General features: G+C 36.3%; 1 protein-coding gene across 13 annotated transcripts in view; it reads right to left on the bottom strand.

The window, feature by feature from the left end:
• RIMS2 (regulating synaptic membrane exocytosis 2) overlaps positions 1-27,462 on the bottom strand; it is a 605,965-nt gene that overhangs the window by 292,505 nt on the left and 285,998 nt on the right. For 9 of the 13 annotated variants that reach the window (XM_086336253.1, XM_086336255.1, XM_086336266.1 and 6 more), the window contains 2 exons: positions 2,259-2,326; positions 340-459 (listed from right to left, as the gene is read on the bottom strand). In XM_086336253.1, the coding sequence (XP_086192379.1) occupies positions 340-459; positions 2,259-2,326 (188 nt within the window). Of the gene's footprint in view, positions 1-339; positions 460-1,926; positions 2,136-2,258; positions 2,327-27,462 lie in introns of all 13 variants that reach the window. The other 4 variants (XM_086336261.1, XM_086336260.1, XM_086336264.1 and 1 more) reach the window with 1 other exon arrangement.

Genomic DNA, 27,462 nt, shown 5'->3' with positions numbered 1-27,462 from the left:
TTAATAATTGAACAAAGCTATCATTTTAATAGAATATAAACACATACATAGACTTGAAGGACAACTACAGGTAAAATAAGCTTGAGCACTGTATTTAGAATTCAAGTATATAATTCAAGTTCTATTTTCCAAAATTAAATAAATATGTATTATTGTAAAATAATGGCAACTTCTTAAATAACACTTGGAAATGAAAAGTTTTCGAAAAATGAGTGCAAATATTTAGGAATTCTTGAAAATGGAAAAAAAAACACTAAGTTGGTATAGAGTTATTATATCTTTTGCTTTTCTGATAAATCTATAAGGAATATAGAGCATCTCACATATTTCATCACATACCTTCAAGCCAAGCATTGCTCCTGAATCTCGAGGTACACTTCCATCTTTTAAACGCTTATTTAATAAAATGCGACCAATTAAACGATCTCCATCTTTAGATGGCTGCCACGTCACAGGGTGCTGATATATTGCATCAATAAACACAAAAATTAATGTTCTTTTATGACAAATGACCCTTTATTGTACAATCTAGCCAAACTTGCAATTTCCAAAGTGTTATGATTACACAAATCAGCTTTCAGTCAAAATATTGATCAAAAATTTAATAAGATGATAAGATTATGCTTATAATCTTATTTTAATATCTCAAGTTTTTTTAAAAAATCAGTTACTTCAAATTCTAACATGCTCTAACACAACACTGAAGTTATACAGTTCTAAAAAAACTGATAAACCTTAAAAATATATGCACACTCTAGTGTAATTATCTACGTACTACAGATTAAAAAACCATAGGCAGAAAAGAGACTCTAATTCTATGCAATTGGATTCATTTAAAAATGAGAATTTAATCTTCAAACACTTCTAGAAGACTTTGAAAGACTTTATTACAGTAAAAGTTAAAAGGTCAAGCTAAATTAAAATAGAAAACTGAAGAGGCTTTTCTTGAAATAGGTTTCTAGATAAAAATTATTAAAAATACACAGGGCTAGGTAACTTTCCAAATGAATGTACATGGGAGAAACAGGTCCAATTCAAACATGAGGACAGATTACATTGCTCATTTTTTGGAGATTTCTTGACTCTTTCAGGTTTCTGAACTATTTGATAATTCAATGGTACTGTTAAACACTGTTCAACAACCTTGAAAATATTAGTTTTTCTCAAGCCTTTTCTAAATCATGACACAATTCCATTATATGTTATATGTCAAATAACAAAGTAAATGATTTGTGTAATCACAGTTCCACAGTTATCTAAAAGTTAACATGCACATCTTCATGCAAAATTTAGCAGGCAAAAGACAAGTTCCAGTAAATCACATCTATATGATAAAAAGATTTCAAAAGTTTCACTATACTAAAAGCAAACAATAAATACCAAAGCAGATGGCAATGGCTCTAATACTAATTGACACTACATTAAAATGCTATGACAATAAAACAAAAGAGCAAAATGACAGTGAAAGGGAAAAAAGAAAAACAACTTTTTCTGTGCAAACAGACCCAATTATCTCCCTTTTACCTGGGATTCAAACTGTTAATAACTTAATTTTCATCCCAAGGAAAATATATGCAAGCAGTCAAATAAGCCAATCCAAAAAAAAATTCTTTATATTTGTGGTTTATAATAACATTACCAAGTTCTTTCAAGCGACCATAAACAAAACATTCTATTGTTCCTAATTTTTATTTTCATTTACTTATTTTTTGGTATGCCGTCAAACAACAAAAACAGCAAAGCAAGCAAGAAGTACTTTGGTTGATCGATTTGTTTTGGTTTTGTTTTTCTTTTCTGCACCTTAAGAAATGCTATATTGACCCCTGAAATGCCCTGTCCTTTTATTATGTTCTGTTTGAATGAGTGACAGAGAGCAAACGAAGACCAAATGAGCAGGTTAAAAGGCAGGCTCCACAATCTCAGTACCTTATCACTATGGCTATGCTCCTCATTAAGGGTTGTGCTACTACACGTATCTACCCCAGAGTCCTTAATCTGAGGCTCAGACCATTCCAAATCCTCTTCCAAAGAGTGGCCTCCAAAGTACATCATTTTCTTTTGTCTCTCAGACCTGGTGTTAGAGTCCGACAAAACTGCCTGCTCACTAGTTTTTCTTTTTCCCTTTTGACTGTCCCCTACAGGTGTGGGATAAAAAAAAAAAAAAAAAAGATACAAAAAGAAAACATGCAAAGGTATAAATCCAAAAGGAAAAGTGAAATGATAACAGAAATTAGATAGTAAGGCCCCACATGTCTCACCAAAGACATTGGGGATGCCTCACTGCTATGCCAAGACGTATGGTCCAACCAGTTGTGATCCACGTCTCCTGTGAGAGTCAGACAGACAAAAGAGGGAAGTAAAGGAGACGGCGAAAGAAAGGGCAGACAAAGACATAATCAACATTTTAAACTGTGTGATCCCCTCTAGTTTGAAGTACTTTATCTGTAAGCACTCACTATATATACCAAGAGAAAGCTAAGATTTCAAGTGAGTAAACTTACAGAATGCAGAACACTTATGCACTCTAGACAAATCCTACAGAACAAAACTGCCGAAAGAAGAGAAACAGCTACTAATAAACAGGAATATAAAGGACAAAAATTATATATTCTGAAAAAAAGAAAGACTTTCAGCAATGTCTGTTACTCATGCTATTTTTTTGATGCTGGCCTACAGACATGAGTTTGTCCTCCAAAGATTAAGATGCATTTTAAAAATTAAACAGTGGATTGCTAATAACCACTATAATGAAAAATTAAGTAATTAAATGTTTCTGGAATATAGTATGATATTCTTTAATGCTGAAATCTCCTAAAAATTTTGATTAAAAAAAAGAATTGGTTACACAAAAGATTAAATCTATATGAAAATGACAAAAGAGGTTCACTCAACTTCTGTTAGTAAATATAACCTTCCCTTAAATATCATGAATTACTTGATATTATTTTGAAGCAATTTTTCAAGTTTTTTTTTCAGAAATCTCATTCGTCTAAAAATAAATTTTCTACTCAAATAATTTTTCAGATAATTTATGTAATTGGCAACTCACAATAAATATCCATTTCTCAAACTTATGTGCTCCTTATTTGTCTTACCTTTGGAAAAGAACTTTTTCATCTATATGTGCACATCTTGTTAAGCTCTATTCATATTTTCATTTATTTAAAAATATTTACTAAACACCTTCATATTGCTGTGCATTGTGCTAAACCTTAAGGTAAGGGGTAAAACAATGAGACATTCAGTAGAATGGAGATAAACATAAATAAATCATCGGTGTCATATAGGATGTGCAAAACACTGTAAGAGTATAATAACAGTTAATTTAGATTTTGGGGTCAGCAAACACCTCTAAAGAAGTGATGTTTGAGAACAGAAATATGCGATCTATAAAGGACAGATAAAGATACAGGCAGATGGAAAGCGGAGGAAAGCATTCCAGGAAGAAGTAACAAGATGGCACTGCACAAAACACCAGTGGAACACCAGTGTGTCTGAACCAAAAAGAATGAGGGCGAATGCGGAGCTGAGACTGCAGAGGCAACACAAATCAGCTTAGAGAGCCCTTCTCACACCACATTAAAGATTATGAACTTCAGTCACTGAAGGATTTTAAGCAAGATGGTGACATGATCTGATTTACATTTTAAAAAGATGAATCTAAGTACTAAAGAGAGATTGGGTTGGAAGACACCATGAGTTAAAAGACAGTTGTAATAACTCACAACGGGCGATTATGACTTGAACATAGGTGATGGTTTCAGACATGGTAAGTAAAGAGGAAACTGAGAGATGCTTTAGGGGTATAAATGAGAGTGTTAAGCAAGACAAGCATCAAGGATAACCCTCAGGTTTCTGACATTAATAACTAAATGGAAGTAAAGACCATTTATGAGAAGGAGAAGCATTTTTTAGTGAAGGGAGAGAAAAGAGTTACTTTATTTCATGGAATCTGTAAGATTCAAACACATTAAAATGATAAAATATGCATCTTAGGTATTATTCCAAACACCTATAAGTTATTCAGGAACTCAGTTAAATTATAATAAAGCTTAAAGGGAAAATCTGAGCTGGAGACATAAATTGGGAATTATTAGATCATTTGATCTAGGAATAACTAGATCATTTAGGAAGAGAGGGTAAAATAAGATATGAAGAGGACCCAGAATGAATTCTAATAGAGTTTGATTCGAGATAAAGGAATGAGAGAGACTGAGAAAGACCATGCAAAGATAGAAAAAAGGAGGGAGGCAGAGACAGAGGTCTCCAGACCAAATAAAAACCGAGTTTCTTAAACAGGAGGAGAAAACAGCAATAAAATGATTTCTACATGTCAGGTAAGATAAGGAACTGAAAATTATGCATTTGATTTGGCAACATTAATACCAGGAAGGATGTTAGAAAAAGCACTATGGATAGAAGGATGAAATTGAAACCAAACTGAAGTAACTGAAGAATCAAAGAAAGATGAAGTAGAAAAATTCTGTGTAGATGACTGGTTCACAAAATCCTTAAAATAACATAATCAACATTACCCAGGGACTTGTTAAAAATGCAAATTCTTGGGTACCACTTAGATTTAATCAGAAATTCTGTAGGTGTTTTAATAAGAAATTCTGTAGCCTTTAACAGTCCACCGGGTGATTATGATCTCACTGTTGGAGAACAACAGGAGACAATTTTTTTGAGAAGTTTATTTGTAAAGAATGATAAAGCTGTACTTTCTAACATGCCCAAAGTTCCACTGGTACAGAAAAAGAACCCATTCTTCAACCTGTAAACTAGAGAAGTGCTTCCCAATCTTTTTCATGGCACAAATAGACAAAGAGTTTACAGCTACCCAAAACCCTGAGCATATCTGAATCTCAGAAAACTTATAACTCTTTCAAAATACATTATTGTTCCACAATAAAGCACTGATAAATCTCTGAATTGGAATAAAGATGGACATCATAAATAATCATTTTTGACCGCTTTATGTGAAGATGTGAGAATTCAGCTTGCAGTCTCACTTCTTCCCCTGTGCCTGCAAACTACCGAAACTGCAGAAATAGTTTTTCCAAGAAATCAGCCATGTAACCATTTGAAGCTAAACTGAAAATATGTGACTAAAAAAAAACCAAAATTGTCACAAATGGTAAGCCATCAGTAAACATTTCTTACATGAGTAAATATTGGTGTTACTTTAAGAATTAAATAAGGTTATCAGTGCAAAACATATAGAAAATAATCCTCAGGACTGCTAGCATTTAGATAATAATACTTATCACTTACTCTTCTTATTTTATTTAGCTTCAAAGGGCACAACTAAGATAATAAAATGTCCTTCCTTTAGTAGCAGTACAAAAATGTACTGTTTAACTTTCTAGCTCTAGAACAAGACATGGAAGACAAGAGGACCAAGTGGAAATTTTAGAATGTTTTGAAAAATGACTGAAATTTAAAAATCAAACGGATGGATTCAACAGCAGAATGGAAAGGACAGAGGAACAACAGTGAACTTGAAAACAGAACAGAAATTACACAATCTGAAAAACAGAGAGAAAATAGTAGAGTAAAAAATAAAATAAACAGAGCCTCAGGGACTTCAGGGTTTATAATCACATAATTAAAATAATGAAAGATTCATGCCATCATAGTTCCACGGGAGGAGAAAGATGGAGTTGGAAAGTATTTGAAGAAACAATGAATGAAAATTTCCCAAATTTGCAAAACATGTAAACCTACTAATTCAAGAAACTCCATAAGCCTCCAAACAAGAAATATGCAAAGAAATTTGTGCAGAGATACATCATAAACAAACTAGAAATTAAAAACAAACTGTTTTGGTTTTTTTTTTTTTTTGGAAACCAGCAAGAAAGAAACAACACCTTATATAAAGGGGAAAAACAATTCCAAAGACAGTGATAAATTTTCTCATCAGAAACCTTGAAGGCCAGAAAGAAATGCCACAGCGTTTTTCAATTGTTGAAATAAAAGAATTGTCAACTCTGAACACAAAACATGGTGAAAATATCTTTCAGAAATGAATGAGAAATAAAGACAACCTCAGACAAAAGAAAATGAAGAGAATGTGTCACCAGCAAACTTACCCTAAAAGAATGGCTAAAGGAAGCTGTGGAAACTAAAACAAAACAAAAAGAAGGAACCTGACAATATCAAGAAGGAATAAAAAACGCGGTAAGTAAAACTATGGGTAAATACAATAGGCTACCCTCCTCTTTAGTTTTCCAAATTATGCTGATGTTTGAAACAAGAAGTATATATCATCTGATATGCGTTTCAACACACATAGAAGAAATAGGTAAGATAATTACATTATAAGAAGGGAAAGGTAAAAGAAATTAAAGTATGTAGGGCTTCCACTTTTCTCTCTGACTAGTAAAATGTCAACAGCAGCAGGATGTAAGTTACACATATGTAATATGCAGATTCTTTACCAGCTGAGCCACCACGGAAGCCGCATAGTACCTACAGCAACAACTAAATAAAATTCTTTGCAAAGAAATACACTGAAAAACACTACAGATGAATTAAAATGCAATTTTTAAAAAAAGTTTAAATAACCTATAGATAGCAAGAAAAAGAAAATAAAAAACAGACGAAACAGAAAAAAAAAAAGGCAAACAAGAAAAATGCAGACCAATCCCCTCATGAATATAGATAAATCCTTAGCAGAATATTAGCAAATGTAATTCAGCAATATATATATTAAAAAAAAAAAATATATATATATATATATAAACACTCTGACCAAATGGGACTTTTTGCTGGCATGCAAGGCCGGGTGAACATTAAAAATCAGTGTGAGCTGTCATATAAGTTAAAAAAAAAAAATCGTGATCCTATTAATTGATGAAGGAAAAAAAATCAGAATAAGAAAAACAGAAAACAAGAAATGAGGAGAACTTGCTCAAATAAATAAAGGACATCAACCAAAAACTTACAGCTAAAATCATATAGTACTCAAAGGCAAAAGGCAAAGTGCTTTATATGAAGAGAAATTTCATGAAAAAGAACATCTCTATTTGTAATAGTGAAAAAGTGGAAACAAGCAAAATGTCCTTTAATAGGCAAATGGCCATGTCAATGTATGGTGGAACCACTACAATATTGTGAAGTAATTAGCCTCCAGTTAAAATAAATAAATTTATATTTTAAAAAATAATTGTGGTATAACTATACCATGGAATTTTACTTAGTAATAAAGATGAAAAAACTATTGATACACACAACACAGATGCACCTCAAGAGCAATATGCTGAGTGAAAAACAATCACATACCACATGATTTCATTTATATAATATAAATAATAAAACTGGAGAATGAACTAGTGGTCAGCACAGGGTAGGGCTGGAGGGGGAGGGAGGAAGGTGTTACTGTAAAGGGGCAGCATGAGGAAGATCTCTCTGATGGTATAGTAGCTCTGTATCTTTATAACAGTAGTGCTTACATGAATCCATGTATGTGATAAGATGTCACAAGCCTATACAAACACATTGTTCCAACGTCACTTTCCTGCTTTTGATATTCTATGCACAGTATCATTACAGAAAATGTAACCTTTGGGGAAAACTAGGTAAAGGGCACATGGGATCTCTATGCACTACCTTTGCAACTTTCTGCATACCTATAATTATTTCAAAATTAAAAGTTAAAAATAATGTGTTGCTGCCTTCATAGGTATTGATAATTCCATCACCGGCAGAATTTAAAGAAAAGCTGGAGTACCACATGTCAGCATGATGTAGAAGAGGAATCAGGGCTTTAGAAAGTTACATTAAAAGAGCACTAGGACTTTGCCGGTGGTGCAGCGGATAAGAATTCACCCGCCAATGCAGGGAACACGGGCTCGATCCAGGAAGATTACACACGCCCCAGAGCCACAAGGCACACGTGCCACGACTGCTGGGCCTGCACTTCAGAGCCCACGGGCCGCAACTACTGAAGGCCACGCCCCCTAGAGCCAGCAACGAGAGAAGCCTCACGATGAGCGGCCCGCACACAACAACTACAGCACCCCCCAGCGGCCTTAACTAGAGAAAGAACACGGGTAGCAACAAGGACTCAGTGCAATAAAAAAATAAATAAAAATTTAAAAAGAGAACTAAGTCTTACTGAACTCTAATATTCAATGATTCAGAGTATATCATAAGAAACGCTGGGCTGGAAGAAGCACAAGCTGGAATCAAGATTGCTGGGAGAAACCAAATCATCCCCCCACCCCCCTCCCACAGAGTCCAAAAGACTGTTCTATACATTTGTGTCTCTTTTGCTGTCTCGCATACAGGGTTATCATTACCATCTTTCTAAATTCCATATATATGTGTTAGTATACTGTATTGGTGTTTTTCTTTCTGGCTTACTTCACTCTGTATAATCGGCTCCAGTTTCATCCACCTCATTAGAACTGATTGAAATGTATTCTTTTTAATGGCTGAGTAATATTCCATTGTGTATATGTACCACTGCTTTCTTATCCATTCATCTGCTGATGGACATCTAGGTTGCTTCCATGTCCTGGCTATTATAAACAGTGCTGCGATGAGCATTGGGGTACACGTGTCTCTTTCAATTCTGGTTTCCTCGGTGTGTATGCCCAGCAGTGGGATTGCTGGGTCATAAGGCAGTTCTATTTCCAGTTTTTTTAAAGAATCTTCACACTGTTCTCCATAGTGGCTGTACTAGTTTGCATTCCCACCAACAGTGTAAGAGGGTTCTTTGGAAGGATTGATGCAAAAGCTGAAATTCCAATACTTTGGCCACCTCATGCGAAGAATTGACTCAAATGACTCTGATGCTGGGAGGGATTGGTGGCAGGAGGAGAAGGGGATGACAGAGGATGAGATGGCTGGATGGCATCACCAACTCCATGGACATGAGTTTGGGTGAACTCCGGGTGATGGACAGGAAGGCCTGGTGTGCTGCAATTCATGGGGTCGCAAAGAGTCGGACACGACTGAGCGACTGAACTGAACCGAAATATATTTAAATATAAAACCTGATGAAAACTAATCAAAATATTCACATTGCATGTAAGATTTTCTCCTTCAAATATCTCTACTGCAAAACATAAACTAACCCAATAGTACATGTTTGTGTTGTGTGTGTTTGATGCACAGAGGAAAACAGTTCAGATATCCTATCTGTAATATTTTTCCTACAGTCATTAAATGAATACAAGAGTTTATAAACTGTTTTATGTCACAGTTTTTCATTTGCTTAAGTTAATAAATGTTTTCAATTAAATCACATACTATACAAAGGTAGTCTTCAACATCTTCATTTTAACTTAATCATGTTTATAAAATCACAGCATGTTGTAACATAAAGAGTTTTATAGCTGGAGCCACAAAACCTACATTAAACTATTGGCTCCACTCCTTATTAATTTTATGACTTGGGCAAGTCACACAATACATTAGGCCTCATTTACTCATTTGTATAAAAAGAGATTAATTGTGACATCTTACAGATTGTTGAGACGCTTAAGTAAGATAATGACTGTGAAAATGCTTGGCAAATTATAGAGTCATCCCAGTGTTGATGATATCATAACCATCTTTATCATTATGAAAGTAAAATAACCATAACTTTCATTCTAAATAGAAAGGGAAATTTATCTATGGCCCTTTTATTTTTCCTCTCATTTTTCTTCTTGTTATTTTACTTTCTTCCTCAGCTTGTCAGGCTATCTGTGTTGGCATTTTCCAACAAGAAACACTGCTTCTGTAAATGTTAATAGGCTTGAGTGATATACAGGTCCTTTAGTCAAATAAGCTTAGAAAACTCTGGATCAAATGTAATTAAACAGATGTTTTGAGTGCAGAATTTTCCCTATAATAATGACAATATACTTCTTTACAAGAATTATGTTAACACACAGCTTCTGCAGACTTAATTGGAACACTAACTTTTCTCACAGGACAAGTGTTACAAGAACTATATTTTGATCCATAATGCTGAAACCATCCGGCAGGGTCATTTTTCCCAAGATAGCCATTGAAATTGGTAAGACTGAAGTTCTTCAAGTCAAGCAAAATTGTCCTTATTAAGGGAGACTAACAGCCCAAGTTATTACAAGGTTATATATATTACAAGGCCGTATATTTTCACCCTGTTTATTTAACTCATATGCAGAATATATCATATGAAATTTTGCTGGGCTGGATGAAGCACAAGCTGGAATCAAGGTTTCCAGGAGAAATATCAATAACCTCAGATATGCAGATAACACCACCCTTATGGCAGAAAGTGAAGAGGAACTAAAGAGCCTCTTGAAGAAGGTGAAATGGGAGAGTGAAAAAACTGGCTTAAAACTCAACATTCAAAAAACGAAGATAATGGCATCTGGTCCCATCACTTCATGGCAAATAGATGGGAAACAATGGAAACAACGAAAGACTTTACTTTCTCGGGCTCCAAAATCACTGAAGATGGTGACTGCAGCCACGAAATTAAAACGACACTTGCTCCTTGGAAGAAAAGCTTTGACAAACCTAGACAGCGTATTAAAAGTAAGAGACATACTTTGCTAACAAAGGTCCATCCAGTCAAAGCTATGGTTTTTCCAGTAGTCATGTATGGGTTTGAGAGTTGGACCATAAAGGCTGACGTCGAAGAACGGATGCTTTTGAACTGTGGTGTTGGAGAAGACTCTCGAGAGTCCCTTGGACTGCAAGATCAAGCCTAAAGGAAATCAATCCTGAACATTCATTAGGACTGATGCTGAAGCTGAAGCTTGAAAATTTTGACCTCCTGATGCGAAGAACCAACTCATTAGAAAAGACCCTGATGCTGGGCAAGATTGAAGGCAGGAGGAGAAGGGGACGACAGAGGATGAAATGGTTGGATGGCATCACCGACTCAATGGACATGAGTTTGAGCAAGCTCTGGGAGATGGTGAAGCACAGGGAATCCTGGTGTGTCACAGTCCATGGGGTCACAAAGAGTCAGACAATGACTGAGCGACTGAACAACAATAGCCCAAGTTAAAAAAAAAAAAAAGGTTATACATAGAGGATATTATTGAAGGCAATGGTTTTCATGCTGCATGGAGTTACCTCAGAGACAACTATGGGGTGAGTGTGGAGAACTGAGTCTAAGGTGGTGCCCATAATCCCCACCTCATGTCTTTGTACAGGATCTGTGACTTGCTCCTCATCAAGGTGGTGGAATGGCTAAGTGGTGGTATTTCACTCTTATGATATCAGTAAAATATCTGCCTAAAGAGTCAACTTGCTCTAAGACTTGCCTATTCAGTGAAGTAAGCAGTCATGATGAAAAACCCACATGGCAAGGAATAGGAGGCAACCTTTAGTAACCACGGGCACCATCTGGGAACTTCAAGCGGCATCCAGTCACAAAGAAATGAATTTTGCCAATGAGTCTCATTGAATCTGAAGTTAGATTCTCCCCTCATCAAGCCTCTAGGAACACAGCTCAGCCAGCAACCTGATTGGAGCTTGAGACCCTAAGAAAAATACTTAGTGAAGCCATGCTGAGACCCCTGAACAACAGAAATTGTAAAGTGGTAAATATGAACTTGAAAGCCACTAATTTTCTGATAGAGTAAATTTTAAATTAGAATAATTTTAACTTGCATCTTATTAATGCAAATCTCATTTAATGTGTTAAATGAGAAGGAAAGGAGAGCAATATAGCTACCAAAAGAAAGCATTATGACCCGACCCAGGGATTGAACCCGGTTTGGTCTGCATTGTAGGTGGATTCTTTACCAGCTGAGCCACCAGGAAAGCCCATCATACATACACTGATGATCTCCAAATCAATGTACCCCAAATCTAACTCCAGATTAGAATATATACTAGGTTATCACCATCTCCATTAGATACATAATAGGAAAATCAAATTTAATATGTATGAAACTGGACAGCTGATCCTCCCTGCCCATCCCCCCAAAACTGCCTGCTGTAATTTCCTTATGTTAATTAATGGCAACTCTTTCCTTCAACTTACTTAGGCAAAGATCTCTGAAGTAATCGTAACTTACTCCTTTCTTACTGTCACACCCACCTGTAAACTACCAGAAAACTCTGGTGGCTGTACTTCCAAAATACATCCAAAATCTGACTACCTCTCTTCACTTCCACTACTACCACATTGGTATGAACAGTCATCACCTCTCATGAGCAATTGGATTAACCACCTACTGCTACTGCTAAGTCACTTCAGTCATGTCTGACTCTGTGCGACCCCACAGATGGCAGCCCACCAGGCTCACCGGTCCCTGGGATTCCCCAGGCAAGAACACTGGAGTGGGTTGCACTTCCTTCTCCAATGCATGAAAGTGAAAAGTGAAAGCGAAGTCACTCAGTCGTATCCGACTCTTAGCAACCCCATGGACTACGGCCTACCAGGCTCCTCCGTCCATGGGATTTTCCAGGCAAGAGTACTGGAGTGGGGTGCCATTGCCTTCTCCGTAACCACCTAACTGGTCTCCTTAAATTCATCTTTGCTCTTCTCAACTCTGTTTCCAATACAGCATCAAGAGTAATCCTCAAAAGGTAAATCAGATCAAGTCATCTGGCTTCTCAGCTCAGTTAGAATGAAAGCCAAGGTTCTTGAAATGATATACAAAGCCCTACATGATCTGGCCTCTTACTATTTTCAACCTCAGGTAATCTGCCTATTTTTTTGTTTAACTGTTGTAGCCTCTGGCATATGTAGAAGTGCCTGGAGCATAAAAATTAGTTGAATAAATTAGTTGATGAACTGAAATATCAGGTCATCATTTTCACACTTCTTTATGCAGTAGAGTCTCTTTCTAACAGAACTGCCAAATACAAAAGTGACTAAGAGCATAATCTGGTGGAAACAAACTCAGAGATCCCAGATGCTCACCCATGTGCAAGTGCCCTCTGATCCTCTTTAGCAGTTCCAGAAACACTACCACACAAATCTGGTGCTCTATTTGGCATAGTTTTTAAAACACTGAGTCTATTTTCTTTATTTTTAAGAGGAAATAAAAGACCAGAAAATCAAATAACCTTTCTATGATTACAATGGGATCACTGGAAAAGCCAGGAAAAGAAATGGGTGTGTGTATTTTCAACTCACTGTTCCACTATACTACATTGCTTCTCTATTTAAAAAAAAAAAAAAAGGATAATTAATAAATCCATCAACCACACTAGCTCTTGAAAGTCTTATGAATTTCTTAAGGGAAGGAAATGGCTTTTTTCATCTTTGCCCCCCTCCAGTGTCAAGTAATGTCTGCTGCTGCTGCTGCTAAGTCGCTTCAGTCGTGTCCGACTCTGTGCGACCCCACAGACGGCAGCCCACCAGGCTCCCCCGTCCCTGGGATTCTCCAGGCAAGAACACTGGAGTGGGTTGCCATTTCCTTCTCCAATGCATGAAAGTGAAAAGTGAAAGTGAAGTCACTCAGTTGTGTCCGACTCTAGCGACCCCATGGACTGCAGCCCACCAGGCTCCTCCATCCATGGGAGTTTCTAGGCAAAAGTACTGGAGTGGGGTGCCATTGCCTTCTCCGTAAGTAATGTCTAGCAAATAGTAAGTGCTCCATAAAAACTGTTTTTACTGACATAATGGGTGAAGTCGAATGTGTAGAATGACCACCTGTCCCCATCCAATACCTTCTTTGTTCTGTGGGAAAATTCTATTCAACTTTCAAAACTCAATGCACATAGCAACTCCTTTGTAAAGCCCTTCCTAATAAGTCAAGTTAGAAATATCTCTTCCTTCTCCAAATTATATCAATATCTCATATTTAATTATTTCATATATATCATACAATATTCCTCATTTGCTTACATGCTTATCTCTTGAGCAGAGTCCTACTGTATTATCTTATACATAGCACTTAGCACAGCAACAGGCACACAACAGGCATGAAATACATTTTTTTCATATTGAAGCGTATTTCATATGAAGAGTCCCTTGGACAGCAAGGAGATCATGGGGTCACAAAGAGTCGGACATGACCTCAGCGAATGAACAACAACAAAAACAATTTACTAAGCATACCTAAAAAGCATTATTATTTTATATATTTATAAATATTTGAATCAGATTTTAATCCATTATTATTATTAAAATTCTACATTAATTTTTTTTTACAAACTATTCCCCCAAACTTTTAATTTACCCTTTTTTCTTTCTAGTTCTACATGCATATGTCATTTTAACATAGCAGACATAACTTTCAATTCAGCTTCTGTTTACAGAAGTTTACATTATTGCCTGGATAGTATTCTTTGTTACCACAGTCTCCATAATTATCCAAATTTCAAATAGATTTCCGTGATATGGTACTTAAATTTAACAACCTGCTTCCCAGGGTGAAAACAAGACTTGTTTTGTAACGTCTGTCTATTTCCATAAACCAAATACTTTCACTTAAGCCAATTTTGACCTACCAATACTAAGTCATTGAATGTGGGAAGAGATGCAAACAATTGGCTTTCACAAGTTGGTACCAAACAACTCCAGCACTTTATTTCTGGACAGGTGGCTTTTTTTTTTTTTTCCCAGTTTTGCACTATTATAACCCTTACAATAAATACTTTTGGCAGGCATAATTGGCTCTCTATCCAACAATCACTTTCTGTCCCCTTAGAACTGGGAACTTAAGCCAATCTTGATAATTTCAGCACTACTGTCAATGATTAACTGGGAACTGCGTGAGTAACAATTATGGCCCCAAAACATATGAAGTATACAGAGAAGGCTTCTAGAAAAATTTCCCTCAGTTTCCAAAGGTTATTTGAGTACAGGATGCTTAAAATTGTTATACCCCTCTCATAAAAACAAGGGGACAATACTCAGAACAAAATCTTATTGGATGTTTTTGAATATCATCCATATGAACCCCTCAGAACTGCACTCACTCCTCAAACTGCCCCAAGTGTTGCATATTCAGTGCTCATGGCAGAGTCCTTTATGTAAGAAGTTATGGTCCCTCCCCAGGGGGCAGCTATGTGGAGCCCTCCTGGCTCCTGCCTCAACTAGGTCATCCTTACAGATCTACACCCGCTTCAAACTCCAGTGGGTTTGGAGAAGGTTTACCTGCTCAGAGTTTAATTTCTCTTCCATTATCTTCCTGCCCTTATATCCTCACAGGTATTGTTACTAATTTATCAAGTTCTAACAGTGGTACCGACTGCCAGTGCAGGAGACATGGGTTCAATCTGTGTGTTGGGAAGATTCCTTGAAGCAGGAAATGGTGTAGTATTCTTGCCTGGGAAATCCCACGGACAGAGGAACCTGGTGGGCTACAGCCCATGGGATCACAATGAGTCGGACACGACTTAGCAACCAAACAACAACGACAGTGGTCACTATAGCAGTCCCCAGTGGACAGATCTGGCCTCTGGAAGAACTAAGATTCCTTGGCCTGTGGGATTAAGAACTGTCATTATAAGCCTACTGGAAGTCTCTGAAAACACCCTCCCTAACTGGTAAAGATTAAATAAAAAATAAGGGTGTAAGATGATTCACCCTTATTTTTTAACACATTAAGTTCCAATTTTATTTCATTTTGTATTTTATTAAAGTATAATTGACTTGCAATACTGTATGAATTTTAGGTGTCCAACTTACGGATTCAATATTTTTATACATTACAAAATGATCAACACAGTAAGTCTAGTTACCATCTGTTGCCATACAAAAAATTATTACAGCTTTTTTTACTTTATTCCACACAGCACTCTATGAAGAAGAAAATTATGTAGTTGAACCCTGCCTGAATTCCAGATTCACAAAATCATGAAAACAGGCAGGGAGGAACTTCTGGCTTAGTGGCTTGAAGTGTCAGCTAGTTCCCTCACAAAAATTCAAGTAGAAGCCAGGATGAAATTGTCAAAAACAACAAACGCATGGCTGTGGAAATCAAAGGCTCATTAAAAAATTGAAAAAAATGCTACAGTTCCAGATAATAACAGAAGCCTTCTCGCCTAGGGCTGCCCCCACAACCCCCTTCCAGTATAGTATATTTGCCCAGGTGGTCCAGTCGTAAAGAATCCGCAGGTCAATGCAGGAGACGCAAGAGACAGTGTTACGACCTCTGGGTCAGGAAGATCCACTGGCAACCCACTTCAGTATTTGTGCCTAGAGAATCCCATGGACAGAGGAGTCTGGAAGGCTACAGTCCATGGAGTCTCAGAGTCAAACCCAAATGAGCACGCATACACACAAAGGATCAGTAGCTTTAGCAGTGTAAGGCTGGCTGGGAAAGTCAGCAGCTTTGTTACCAGCAGCTTTGCACCTTGATTTGGGATGGGATAAAAAGTCGTGGCTCTGTCTGCTAAAAGAAGTAAACCCAATAGGAAACAACAAGAGAACCAGCAGCTTTATTAGGTTAAGACTGCAGTCGTGTATAAGGTGAATGGCAGATAGGGAGACCCTGGAAATAAGACAATCACAGAAAAAAGCTTGATAAAATTCACACATATCACACTGATAAGGAAATTATACCATGTTCTGGGTAGATCTGGAGAGATTCTAGTAGAAAGCAAAATTCAAGCAAGTGACTTGAAAACTGGCTGAACTCTGAATATGTCCCCATACACACACACACAGATTGATTAGCAGAGAGTGAAAGCCTTAAAAGCTGACTATATTGAGCAAAATTTCTGTTCAAATCTCTAGCTGAAAATTAGACTATGCAGACACAGGAGTGACCAAAAAGAAGGTAAAACTATTATCACCAGAAAAAAATTCAATGACATACAAAGCACTCAAAGAGGGGGAGAGATTTTGTCAACCAGGAATTCTATATCCAAAGAAATTATTCTGCAAAAATAAAGGTGAAATTTTAAAAATTTCCCAGATTAAAACAAAAGCAAAATAGTCATATGCCTTTTATGCCACAGGATCCAAGTACCTAGCTTAGTGGCTGGAAGTGGTTCCTTAAATTTGCTGAATCAAGCAAATAAAAAGATAATTTATGGAATTTAGAAAGAGGGTAACAATAACCCTGTGTACGAGACAGCAAAAGAGACACTGATGTATAGAACAGTCTTATGGACTGTGGGAGAGGGAGAGGGTGGGAAGATTTGGGAGAATGGCATTGAAACATGTAAAATATCATGTATGAAATGAGATGCCAGTCCAGGTTCGATGCACGATACTGGATGCTTGGGGCTAGTGCACTGGGACGACCCAGAGGGAGGGTATGGGGAGGGAGGAGGGAGGAGGGTTCAGGATGGGGAACACAGGTATACCTGTGGTGGATTCATTTTGATATTTGGCAAAACTAATACAATTATGTAAAGTTTAAAAATAAAATAAAATTAAAATTAAAAAAAAAAAGATCTTCACAACCCAGATAATCACGATAGTGTGATCACTTACCTAGAGCCAGACATCCAGGAATGTGAAGTCAAGTGTGCCTTAGGAAGCATCTTTATGAACAAAGCTAATGGAAGTGATGGAATTCCAGCAGAGCTATTTCAAATCCTAAAAGATGATGCTGTGAAAGTGCTGCACTCAATATGTCAGCAAATTTGGAAAACTCAGCAGTGGCCACAGGACTGGCAAAGGTCAGTTTTCATTCCAATCCCAAAGAAAGGCAATGCCAAAGAATGCTCAAACTACTGCACAATTGCACTCATTCCACACGCGAATAAAATAATGCTCAAAATTCTCCAAGCCAGGCTTCAGCAATACGTGAACTGTGAACTTCCAGATGTTCAAGCTGGTTTTTGAAAAGGCAGAGGAACCAGAGATCAAATTGGCAACATCTACTGGATCATGGAAAAAGCAAGAGAGTTCCAGGAAAACATCTATTTCTGCTTTATTGACTATGCCAAAGCCTTTGACTGTGTGGATCACAATAAACTGTGGAAAATTCTGAAAGAGATGGGAATACCAGACCACCTGACCTGCCTCTTGAGAAATCTGTATGCAGGTCAGGAAGTAAAAGTTAGAATGGACATGGAACAACAGACTGGTTCCAAATAGGAAAAGGAGTATGTCAAGGCTGTATACTGTCACCCTGCTTATTTAACTTATATGCAGAGTACATCATGAGAAACCCTGGGCTAGAAGAAGCACAAGCTGGAATCAAGATTGCCAGGAGAAATATCAAAAACCTCAGATATGCAAATAACACCACCCTTTTGGCAGAAAATGAAGAGGAACTAAAGAGCCTCTTGATAAAAATGAAAGTGGAGAGTGAAAAAGTTGGCTTAAAGCTCAACATTCAGAAAACTAAGGTCATGGCATCTGGTCCCATCACTTCATGGCAAATAGATGGGGAAACAGTGGAAACAGTGGATGGTTTTATTTTGGGGGGCTCCAAAATCACTGCAGATGGTGATTGCAGCCATGAAATTAAAAGATGCTTACTCCTTGGAAGGAAAGTTGTGACCAACCTAGACAGCATATTAAGAAGCAGAGACATTACTTTGTCAATAAAGATCCATCCAGTCAAGGCTATGGTTTTTCCAGTAGTCATGTGTGGATGTTAGAGCTGGACTATAAAGAAAGCTGAGTGCCAAAGAACTTATGCTTTTGAACTGTGGTACTGGAGAAGACTCTGGAGAGTCCCTTGGACTGCAAGAAGATCCAACCAGTCCATCCTAAAGGAGATCAGTCCTGGGTGTTCATTGGAAGGACTGATGCTGAAGCTGAAACTCCAATACTTTGGTCACCTGATGTGAAGAACTGACTCATTGGAAAAGACCCTGATGCTGGGAAAGATTGAGGGCAGGAGGAGAAGGAGATGACAGAGGATGAGATAATTGGATGGCATCACCAACTCAATGGACATGAGTTTGAGTAAACTCCAGGAGTTGGTGATGTACAGGGAGGCCTGGCGTGCTGCGGTTCACAGGGTCGCTAAGAGTTGGACATGACTGAGTGACTGAACTGAACTGAACTGAACTGAATAACATTACTCCTTTGAGAAAATACATAAAGTTTACAATTAGAAACACTTATTTCCTGTTTCCTCAGTAAAATTTAGAGACTCAGGCCCCTTTCATTATCTCAAAGAATAAGATACAAGGCACAAATTTCAGGTCAAAACCTAGATATCCTTAATAAAAAAGCAAAGCAAAATGGTCCCACGGGAAATTACTTTTTTCTTTAAAAAACTCTCAACATATATAGAATAGGATATGCTGAAATAAAGTGGCTTTTACAATCATCTGTAAGAAACTCGACTGAACTGCTGACTCTTTTGACACTGTGTGCACATTCACACATGCACACACATATTTCTGAATATGTTTATTTTGTAAAATATAATCATATCTAAAATGCATTTGGTTTGAAGAGACTGAAATATATTCCATTCATATTCATTTATTCTAAACTTAGAGTTTTAGCAGGCTTGTATTCTCTGTTTTCTTTTTTTGATGCTTTTCATCTTACATATCATAACATACATATCACCGTATATATCACAACTTGTTCTTATCATTTTGCTCATTCATTAACGTTCACAATTTTCATACATCTTACTATTTAATTCAACAATCTATTCCATGAATTAATTAAGATAAATATATATTTCAAGATTTGAACAAAAGATAAGTATCAGGAGCATCTTAGATTCCTATGTAATGAAACTTTTCCTTATATTTCATTAGATCCTCTGCTGAAAAAAACAACAGTCTTGTACTCTAGGATTCCATGCTGATTGTGTCAGGCTCACTTTATTTGCTCCTGAAAGAGATCTTAATCACACTAAGCTTTACAAAAAGAGACAGAGAATCAGTACAAGGAAGAATGGGGTTAAGAATGGCAATAATTTGAGTTGTCATTTTGCTCTGAAACACAGCTACCCATATCCCAAATAATTTCTCAAGAAGCCCTTCTTATAGATAAATCCTCCAAAGGAAAACAGACAGCTTCAAGCACACACTAACAAAAACAGAAGCCAATCCAATGTACAATTTTCTTAGATGAGTCAGTTAGCATAAATGCAGTCATTTGGATCACAAGTTCTTACTCCTGTTCCACAAAGCTGCAATTCTAGGGTGATAAAACAACGCTTTCATAGTTCATGTTTCATACTCTAATACTCTAAATCATTGCTATTTAATATATTTTGGTTTAATGATATAAAGAATGAATGAATGAATCTACTGTATACTTCTTAAAATACTGAAATAGATGCAACTTTTCTGCTATTTCAACCCTTTGTAAGTCAAGCAAAATTGGTTTGTACAGCATTTGTAACACGATTAGGGTATTTGCTCTGATATCTTCTTACCAGTTAAGAGCAATGTCTTTTCCAAAATTGTGTATTTTTCTATCCATTGAATGAATTTCATTATTAAAATTTTAAAGCCATACTAAATAGAAATATCTAGGCACTATCTACTATATTCTAGTTCAATTTAACAGAGACTTCATTATAAATTAAATGTTACCCTTTACTATTAACCAAACTAATTTCAACAACTAGTCAATAATTTAATTTGCTGTTAATTTTTCATTCAATTAGCTAAACACCCTCTCAAATATCCCACAAACTGAAATTTGAAGAAAATTTTCCCTTAATATATATACCTGACATATTTCTTGGATACTAAGTTTTCCATTAAACATAATCCTTTTTTTTAGGCAAATGTCTAATACACTGTTTTATCCATAATTAATAAGAAAATATTTTTACAACTAGAAGGAATTACTATCTTAAACATTTTACATGTTGCAATTTATCAAGAAACAAAAAACTCTCCTTTATCCTAGTTGTAAATCTACCTTCTGTCTAGTCACTTCACAAATTAACTTTGAGTCAGTTTAGCCTCTTAAACAGCTTATATTTATGTTACATAATTTCAAGTCAGAAATCACCTTCATAATATGTATTTGCAACTTGATTTATCAGCTCATAAAAAGTATACTTTTAGAAAAGACAATGAAACAATTGTGCAATGCTGCACAATATAACAGAATAATTATATACCTATATCTTTGATGTGATTGATTTTTTAAAATTCTGCAGTGAAGTTCTAAGACTCATGTTACAATTGGAATAATTACTTAGCATAAAATTATTTTACCAGTAGATTGAGTGAATATAAAACAAAGTAATAAATCTAAAAAATTTTACTTGTGAAAGTGTTAGTAATAAACACCTAACTGAAGATTTTTAAATCTCCCCATTACTAGACCTTATTAAAAAGAAAAATTTAGTTCACATAGTTAACAATTCCCTTCATGTTTAATTAGTCTCAAATACCATAAGTCAAGATTTTCCTCAAGTTTCTAATGTATATTGCCTATCATTTCAATAGTCTCTTTTCTTTATAAAGACATACAGTAAATTAATTACTTAAAAATTGTAAGAAACTTGAGATGATATAGGGGGATAAATTTCACAATGGATACTGACATCTAAACTCAGATATAAATACATAAAGTTGGTATCTTTGGGGGTTTGCCTTTACTATTTTAAAACACCTATTTCTATCTGGAGGTTTGCAGTCTGTCTTCCCTTCCTCCTATTCTGGTCTGGTCTGTAAATTACCCCACCTTCATATCTACATACACTCTCTCCCAAAAATAAATAAAAGGAAGCCGTTGTGTCACCTTAAAGATTCTAACGACATCAAATATTTCACAATTTATTGCTCAGGAAACTGCCATACGCATTTTTCTTGCATTTACTACCCCAGTCTCTCAAGAATTTACACAGAAGCAAGAGACCTACAACAGTCAAACAAAATCAGTCAGATCAGGACCTGGAAGACAGAGGAAACTAAAACTCTCCACAATTGATCTTAGATAAAAGATCAAACTGCACGTCTTCTCTGCAACTGGACAAATGGTTGACAACATGTAATTTTAAAAAAAGCAAATCCCATACCCACCGAGTGGCTGACCCATAAACTGGAGAACAATAATACCAAAGAAGTTCTCCTACTGTTGTGAAGGTTTGGAAAACCACTTCAGGCTTCCCACCTGGGGACCTGACAAAGGGACTGGGAATCTTCAGGGAATCTGACCTTGAAGCCCAGCGGGATTTGATTACAACACTTCCACAGGACTGGGGGAAACAGGGACTCCAGTCGTGGAGGGCACAAACAAAACCTTGTGCACACCAAGTCTTAGAGAAAAGGAGCAGTGACTCCACAGGAAACTGCGCCAAAACTACCTGCTAGTGTGGGAGGGTCGCCTGTGGTGGCGTGGGCCAGCAGGGGCTTGCTGCAGGGATGAGAGGACTGCCAGCAACTGTCTAGAAAGGTCCCTTTTGGTGTAAACACCCTTGGAGATTGCCATTAACCTGACCATAGAGCCCAGGGCTGGCTTGCCTCAGGACATAAAACTACCAAGGAGGGAGCACAACTCCACCCATCAGCAGGTAATTAGATTAAAGCTTTACTGAGCAAGGCCCTGCCCACCAGAGTAGAACCCAGTTTTCCCCACCACCAGTCCCTCCCATCAGGAAGCTTACACAAGCCTCTTAGACTCCTTCATCAGAGGGCAGACAGAAGAAGCAAAAAGAACCACAATCCCACAGTGAATAAAATGAAACCACATTACAGAAAGTTAATTGGGATGAAAGCAGAAAGTTATGACCCAAATGAAGGGACAAGATAAAACCCTAGAAAAACAACTAAATGAAGTGGAGACAGGCAACCTTCCAAGACATTACTTTAGCGACAAAGGTCTATATAGTCAAAGCTATGGTTTTTCCAGTAGTCATGTATGGATGTTAGAGTTGGACCATAAAGAAAGCTGAGCACAAAGAAGTGATACTTTTGAGCTGTGGTACTGGAGAAGACTCTGGAGAGTCCCTTGGACTGCAAGAAGATCCAACCAGTCCATCCTAAAGGAGATCAGTCCTGGGTGTTCATTGGAAGGACTGATGCTGAAGCTGAAACTCCAATACTTTGGCCACCTGATGCGAAGAACTGACTCATTAGTAAAAAATCCTGATGCTGGGAAAGACTGAAAACAGTAGGAGAAGGTGACAGAGATAGTTGGATGGCATGACCAACTCAATGGACATGAATTTAAGCAAGCTCCAGGAGTTCGTGATGGACAGGAAAGCTTGGCGTGCTACAGTCCATGGAATCGCAAAGAGTCAGACACAACTGAGTGACTAAACTGAATTGAGTCAACCTTCCAGAAAAAGAATTCAGAATAATGATAGTGAACATGGTTCAGGATCTTGGAAAAAGAATGGAGGCAAAGATTGAGAAGATACAAGAAATGTTTACCAAAGATCTACAAGAACTAAAGAAGAAACAGTGATGAATACTACACTAGAAGGAATCCACAGCAGAATAACCAAGGGAGAAGCACAGATAAATGACCTGGGAGACAGAATGGTAGAAATCACTGCCTCAGAACAGAATATAGAAAAAAGAATGAAAAGACATGGAGACAGCCTGAGAGACCTCTGGAACAGCATTAAATGCATGAATATTTGAATTATAGGAGTCCTAGAAGGAGAAGAGAGAGAGAAAGGACCTGAGAAAACATTTGAAGAGTTAGCTGAAAACTTTAGTAAAATAGGAAAGGAAATAATCAACCAAGTCCAGGAAGCACAGATTCCCAGGTAGGATAAACCCAAGGAAGAATCTACCAAGACACACAGTAATCAAACTGATAAAAATTAAAGACAGAGATAAAATATTAAAAGCAACAAGGGAAAAATGACAAATAACATACAAGGGAACTCCCATCAGGCTATCAGCTGATTTCTCAACAGAAACTCTATAAGCCAGAAGGGAATGGCATGACATATGTAAAGTGATGAAAGAGAAAAACCTATAACCAAGAATATTCTACCCAGTAAGACTCTCTTTCAGATCTGATGGTGAAATCAAAAGCTTTCCAGACAAGCAAAAGCTAAAGGAAATCAGCATCACCAAACCAGCTTTACAATAAATGCTAAAGGAACTTCTCTAGGCAGAAAAGAAGAGAAGGAAAAGCTCTACCTACAGAAAATAAACCCAAAACAATTAAGAAAACAGTAATAGGATCACATATATTGATAATTACCTTAAAGGCAAATAGGTTCGATGCACCAATCAAAAGACATAGACTGGCTGAGGAAATAAACAAGTGTGCATCTATGCACTTCCACTTATCACAGCACTCTGCTTGACCCCTCAAATTGTATGTAATTATTTTGTTTGTTTTGTTAGGTTAATCATGTTTCCATTATGGCTTGCAATTGTAATTACATTTTTGTCTTGTTACTGATTATGAAAACTGATAAACATCCTTTATTATTAAACATTTTAATATTATATTATAACATTAAGATTAAAATATATCAAATAAGAAAATGTATTATGTCCACAATACATCAATTAGCCACTGAACACTATTCTTAGACCTTTTTCCAGGTAAGTCTGGTAGAAGAGATGGGAGAGGCAGGAAATACTATGATAAGTAAGTCACAAAATCCTAATAAAAAAGTAGCTTTAAAACATTCTTGGCCATGATCCACAGTAAAAATATATATTTTACACTGTGAGCCTAAAGAACACATGCAACACTAAAATAATACTTTACAGATGTGCAATTCACTTTGATATTTTCTACTCTGTCCTATTCTGGTTTCCCCCTTTTTTTTTAATACCAGTCATGACTCTCTCAATGGATTCTGAAAGGAAGAAGGGAAGGAGAATAACAGGAAGGCCTAGGGATGGAGGATATCCCACAAATATCCCACAAGGAATAACTAGCAATGTCTGGAGATACTTTGGGTTGTCACATTTGGGTATGGGAATGCTACTAGCCTCATTGACACTTTTTCCAAAAATAATAAAAAAAGGCTAATGATGAAAAGTCAAGATACAACACAATTCAGTCTTTCCCATATTATTCTAGTTTCTCAACAGCTACAATTTCTCCTCATATTGGAGATAATGTCAAACGGGAAAAGGTTATTTTATTTAATTTCCTCCTCCAAAGCTGAATTAAATTATGATTGCCCACTGGAAGAACATGTTGGCAGAAATCATACTCTGAAACAAATTATTAAGATGAGAAAGACTATCTAAAAGTGGTCTACTACTTCAAGTTAGGAGAAAAAAGTGATGTGAATGAGTATAGTTTCTTCTCATGCTTAAGCAGTATTACATAGGATTTTAGTTTAACTCATACATAGCTTTATATTTATGTGAGATATTTATAAGTGTATACTTCAAAATCCTGAAACAAAGCATAAGCCCTTAGAAGAATATTACATATAAAAAGCTTTCAAGAATTGGACCGGTGCATTTGTTTTGCTTTTTCCATCTATGTGGTAAAAGTAAAGGCACTGAGTTAGCAAAAAATAATATAAATAAATAACAAAATCTAAACCAAACTACTATAGATAACAAAACTTATTTTTCTTAGGTATTGTGATACATTCAGGCAAATACGGAATGTGACCAAAATAATGATAATTAGATATACCTTAGGAAGTAATATATTTTCTGGGAAATAAATTTTCTATATGATCTATGATAAAATTAAGATCTACAACTTCTCTATATAGACTTTCATATTTTCATAAACACAATTTTCCTATCATTTATCACTTAAATGCAACTTCTATGAAATAAGGCTTTAACTTGATTTCTTTCACTGTATATTCATTTTCCCCAAGAGATAACGTATCTTCACCTTCAGTTTGTAATGCATTCTGCATCTCTCATTTGTTTTTTTATTTTGTTTGTTTCTTTTTTTTTTTAATTGGAGGCTAATTACTTTACAATATTGTGGTGGTTTTTGCCATACATTCACATGCCAACCCTGGCATAAGGATTATTTTGAGCTGAAGATAATTGAGAAGAAGCAGATATAAGGAAAGTTCCCTGTCCTCCCCACATAGGCCTAAAAGCAGGACATAAATTCGTAAAGCTGTTCCCCTCTGCCCTCTATACCAGAAAGGACATTATTTCATTACTCTGTATCAGCCCAGAGATGGCTCCAGAAGAATATGCGTAATAAAGTTTACTAGCTAGCCCTTATCTTCCACTAGATTCCCCCTCCAAATTTACCTTCCCACAATTGGCAGCTCTAGAAACTCAAGAAGTCTCTTGCCTTTCTTCTGTCATCTCTTTAAAAACTGTATTGTTCTTTGTTAAGATGCTATATGAACCTAAATTCTAAACACTTCTTTGAGTTTCTTATAGCTGAGTGAGCATATGTATGCAAAATGCACATGATGATTAATAAACTTGTTTTTCTCTTATTAATCTTTTATCAGCCTAATTCACACAAGAAACTAAAACACACAGACGGAAACAAAATGCGCTGTTTTTTTTCTCCTCTACAACTTTCAGATTGACTTTAGAAATAGGATGCTCCAGGCAACCAATTGGGTTATGACTAGAATGTTACTACCCCCAACAATTGTTTGGAAAGAACATGCATCTTTATAGTATTTAGACTTCCCAATAAGGAACATAAAATGAATCTCTACTCACATCTTCTTTTATGGTGCTCAGTGAAGTTGAATAGCTTCCTTCATGTAGGCCTCTCATATTTCTTATTAGTTATTTTAAAATCACATTTTCTGTTTTCAGATCAGATTGGAAACCACCTTTCATTTCTATTTCTAAGTAACTATTTTAAGTAATTATAAGTAATTATGTTAAGCAATTTAAGCAATTATTTTACCATCTAAGTGGCTCAGATGGTAAAGAATCTGCCTGCAAAGCAGGAGACCTGGGTTCGATTCCTGGGTCGGGAAGATCACCTACAGAAGGGCATGGCAACCCACTCCAGTATTCTTGCCTGGAAATTTGCATGGACAGAGCAGCCTGGTGGGCTGCAGTCCATGGAATCACAAAGAGTCGGACCCGACTGAGTAACTAACACTTTCTTTCACTTTCTTTAAAACAAATTTCAGAAAGATTGAAAAGTCAAAATTTTTTAAAAAATGAAATAATAAAAATATGAGGAGTATACAGTTAAATATTTAACTGATTTGGTGATAAATAAAGAGTTTCTAGGGATAAAAGGATGGAAAAAAATCATGAAATATGCAGTTAGCTATACTAAATTCAGTATTTCCAAATGACCAAAGAAAATTACTAGCTCAACATCAAAATGGGAAATATATTTGGAATATATGACAGCTAAATGAGTAAAATTCTAACCATTTAAAAATATCTCATCAATCAACAAGAGCAAAACCAATTAACATGCAATAGGATCTCGGGCAGAAGCAATAAAAGGAAAGAACAGACAATTCATAGAACAATATAGCAAAACATTCATCTTCACAATCAAAATAAAATGACAAAAAGATAGTATTTTTTGAGGTCTATTCAAATGGCAAAAATTTGGAGCATTAAGACTGAAAACTCAAGCACATCTGACGGAACAGAGTGTTATAATCTTTCTGCAGAGCAGGCTGCTAATCTGAATTAAAAGCTTAAAAGATTCAAAGCACAAATAGGTATCCGTGAAATACTCAGAAAACAGGCAAAAAATTATGTACAAAGGTAGCCATTATAATATCATTTACACTAGCAATTGGAAGCAGCTGCAATGACATCAAGTAG

The sequence above is a fragment of the Bos grunniens genome, chromosome 14, assembly GCF_055505025.1.
Source record: "Bos grunniens cultivar Pamir isolate PY7600 chromosome 14, Bosgru_T2T1.0, whole genome shotgun sequence".
NCBI lineage: Eukaryota > Metazoa > Chordata > Mammalia > Artiodactyla > Bovidae > Bos > Bos grunniens.
Note: the sequence above shows the minus strand (reverse complement) of the source record. Positions and strands in the feature narration are given on the sequence as shown.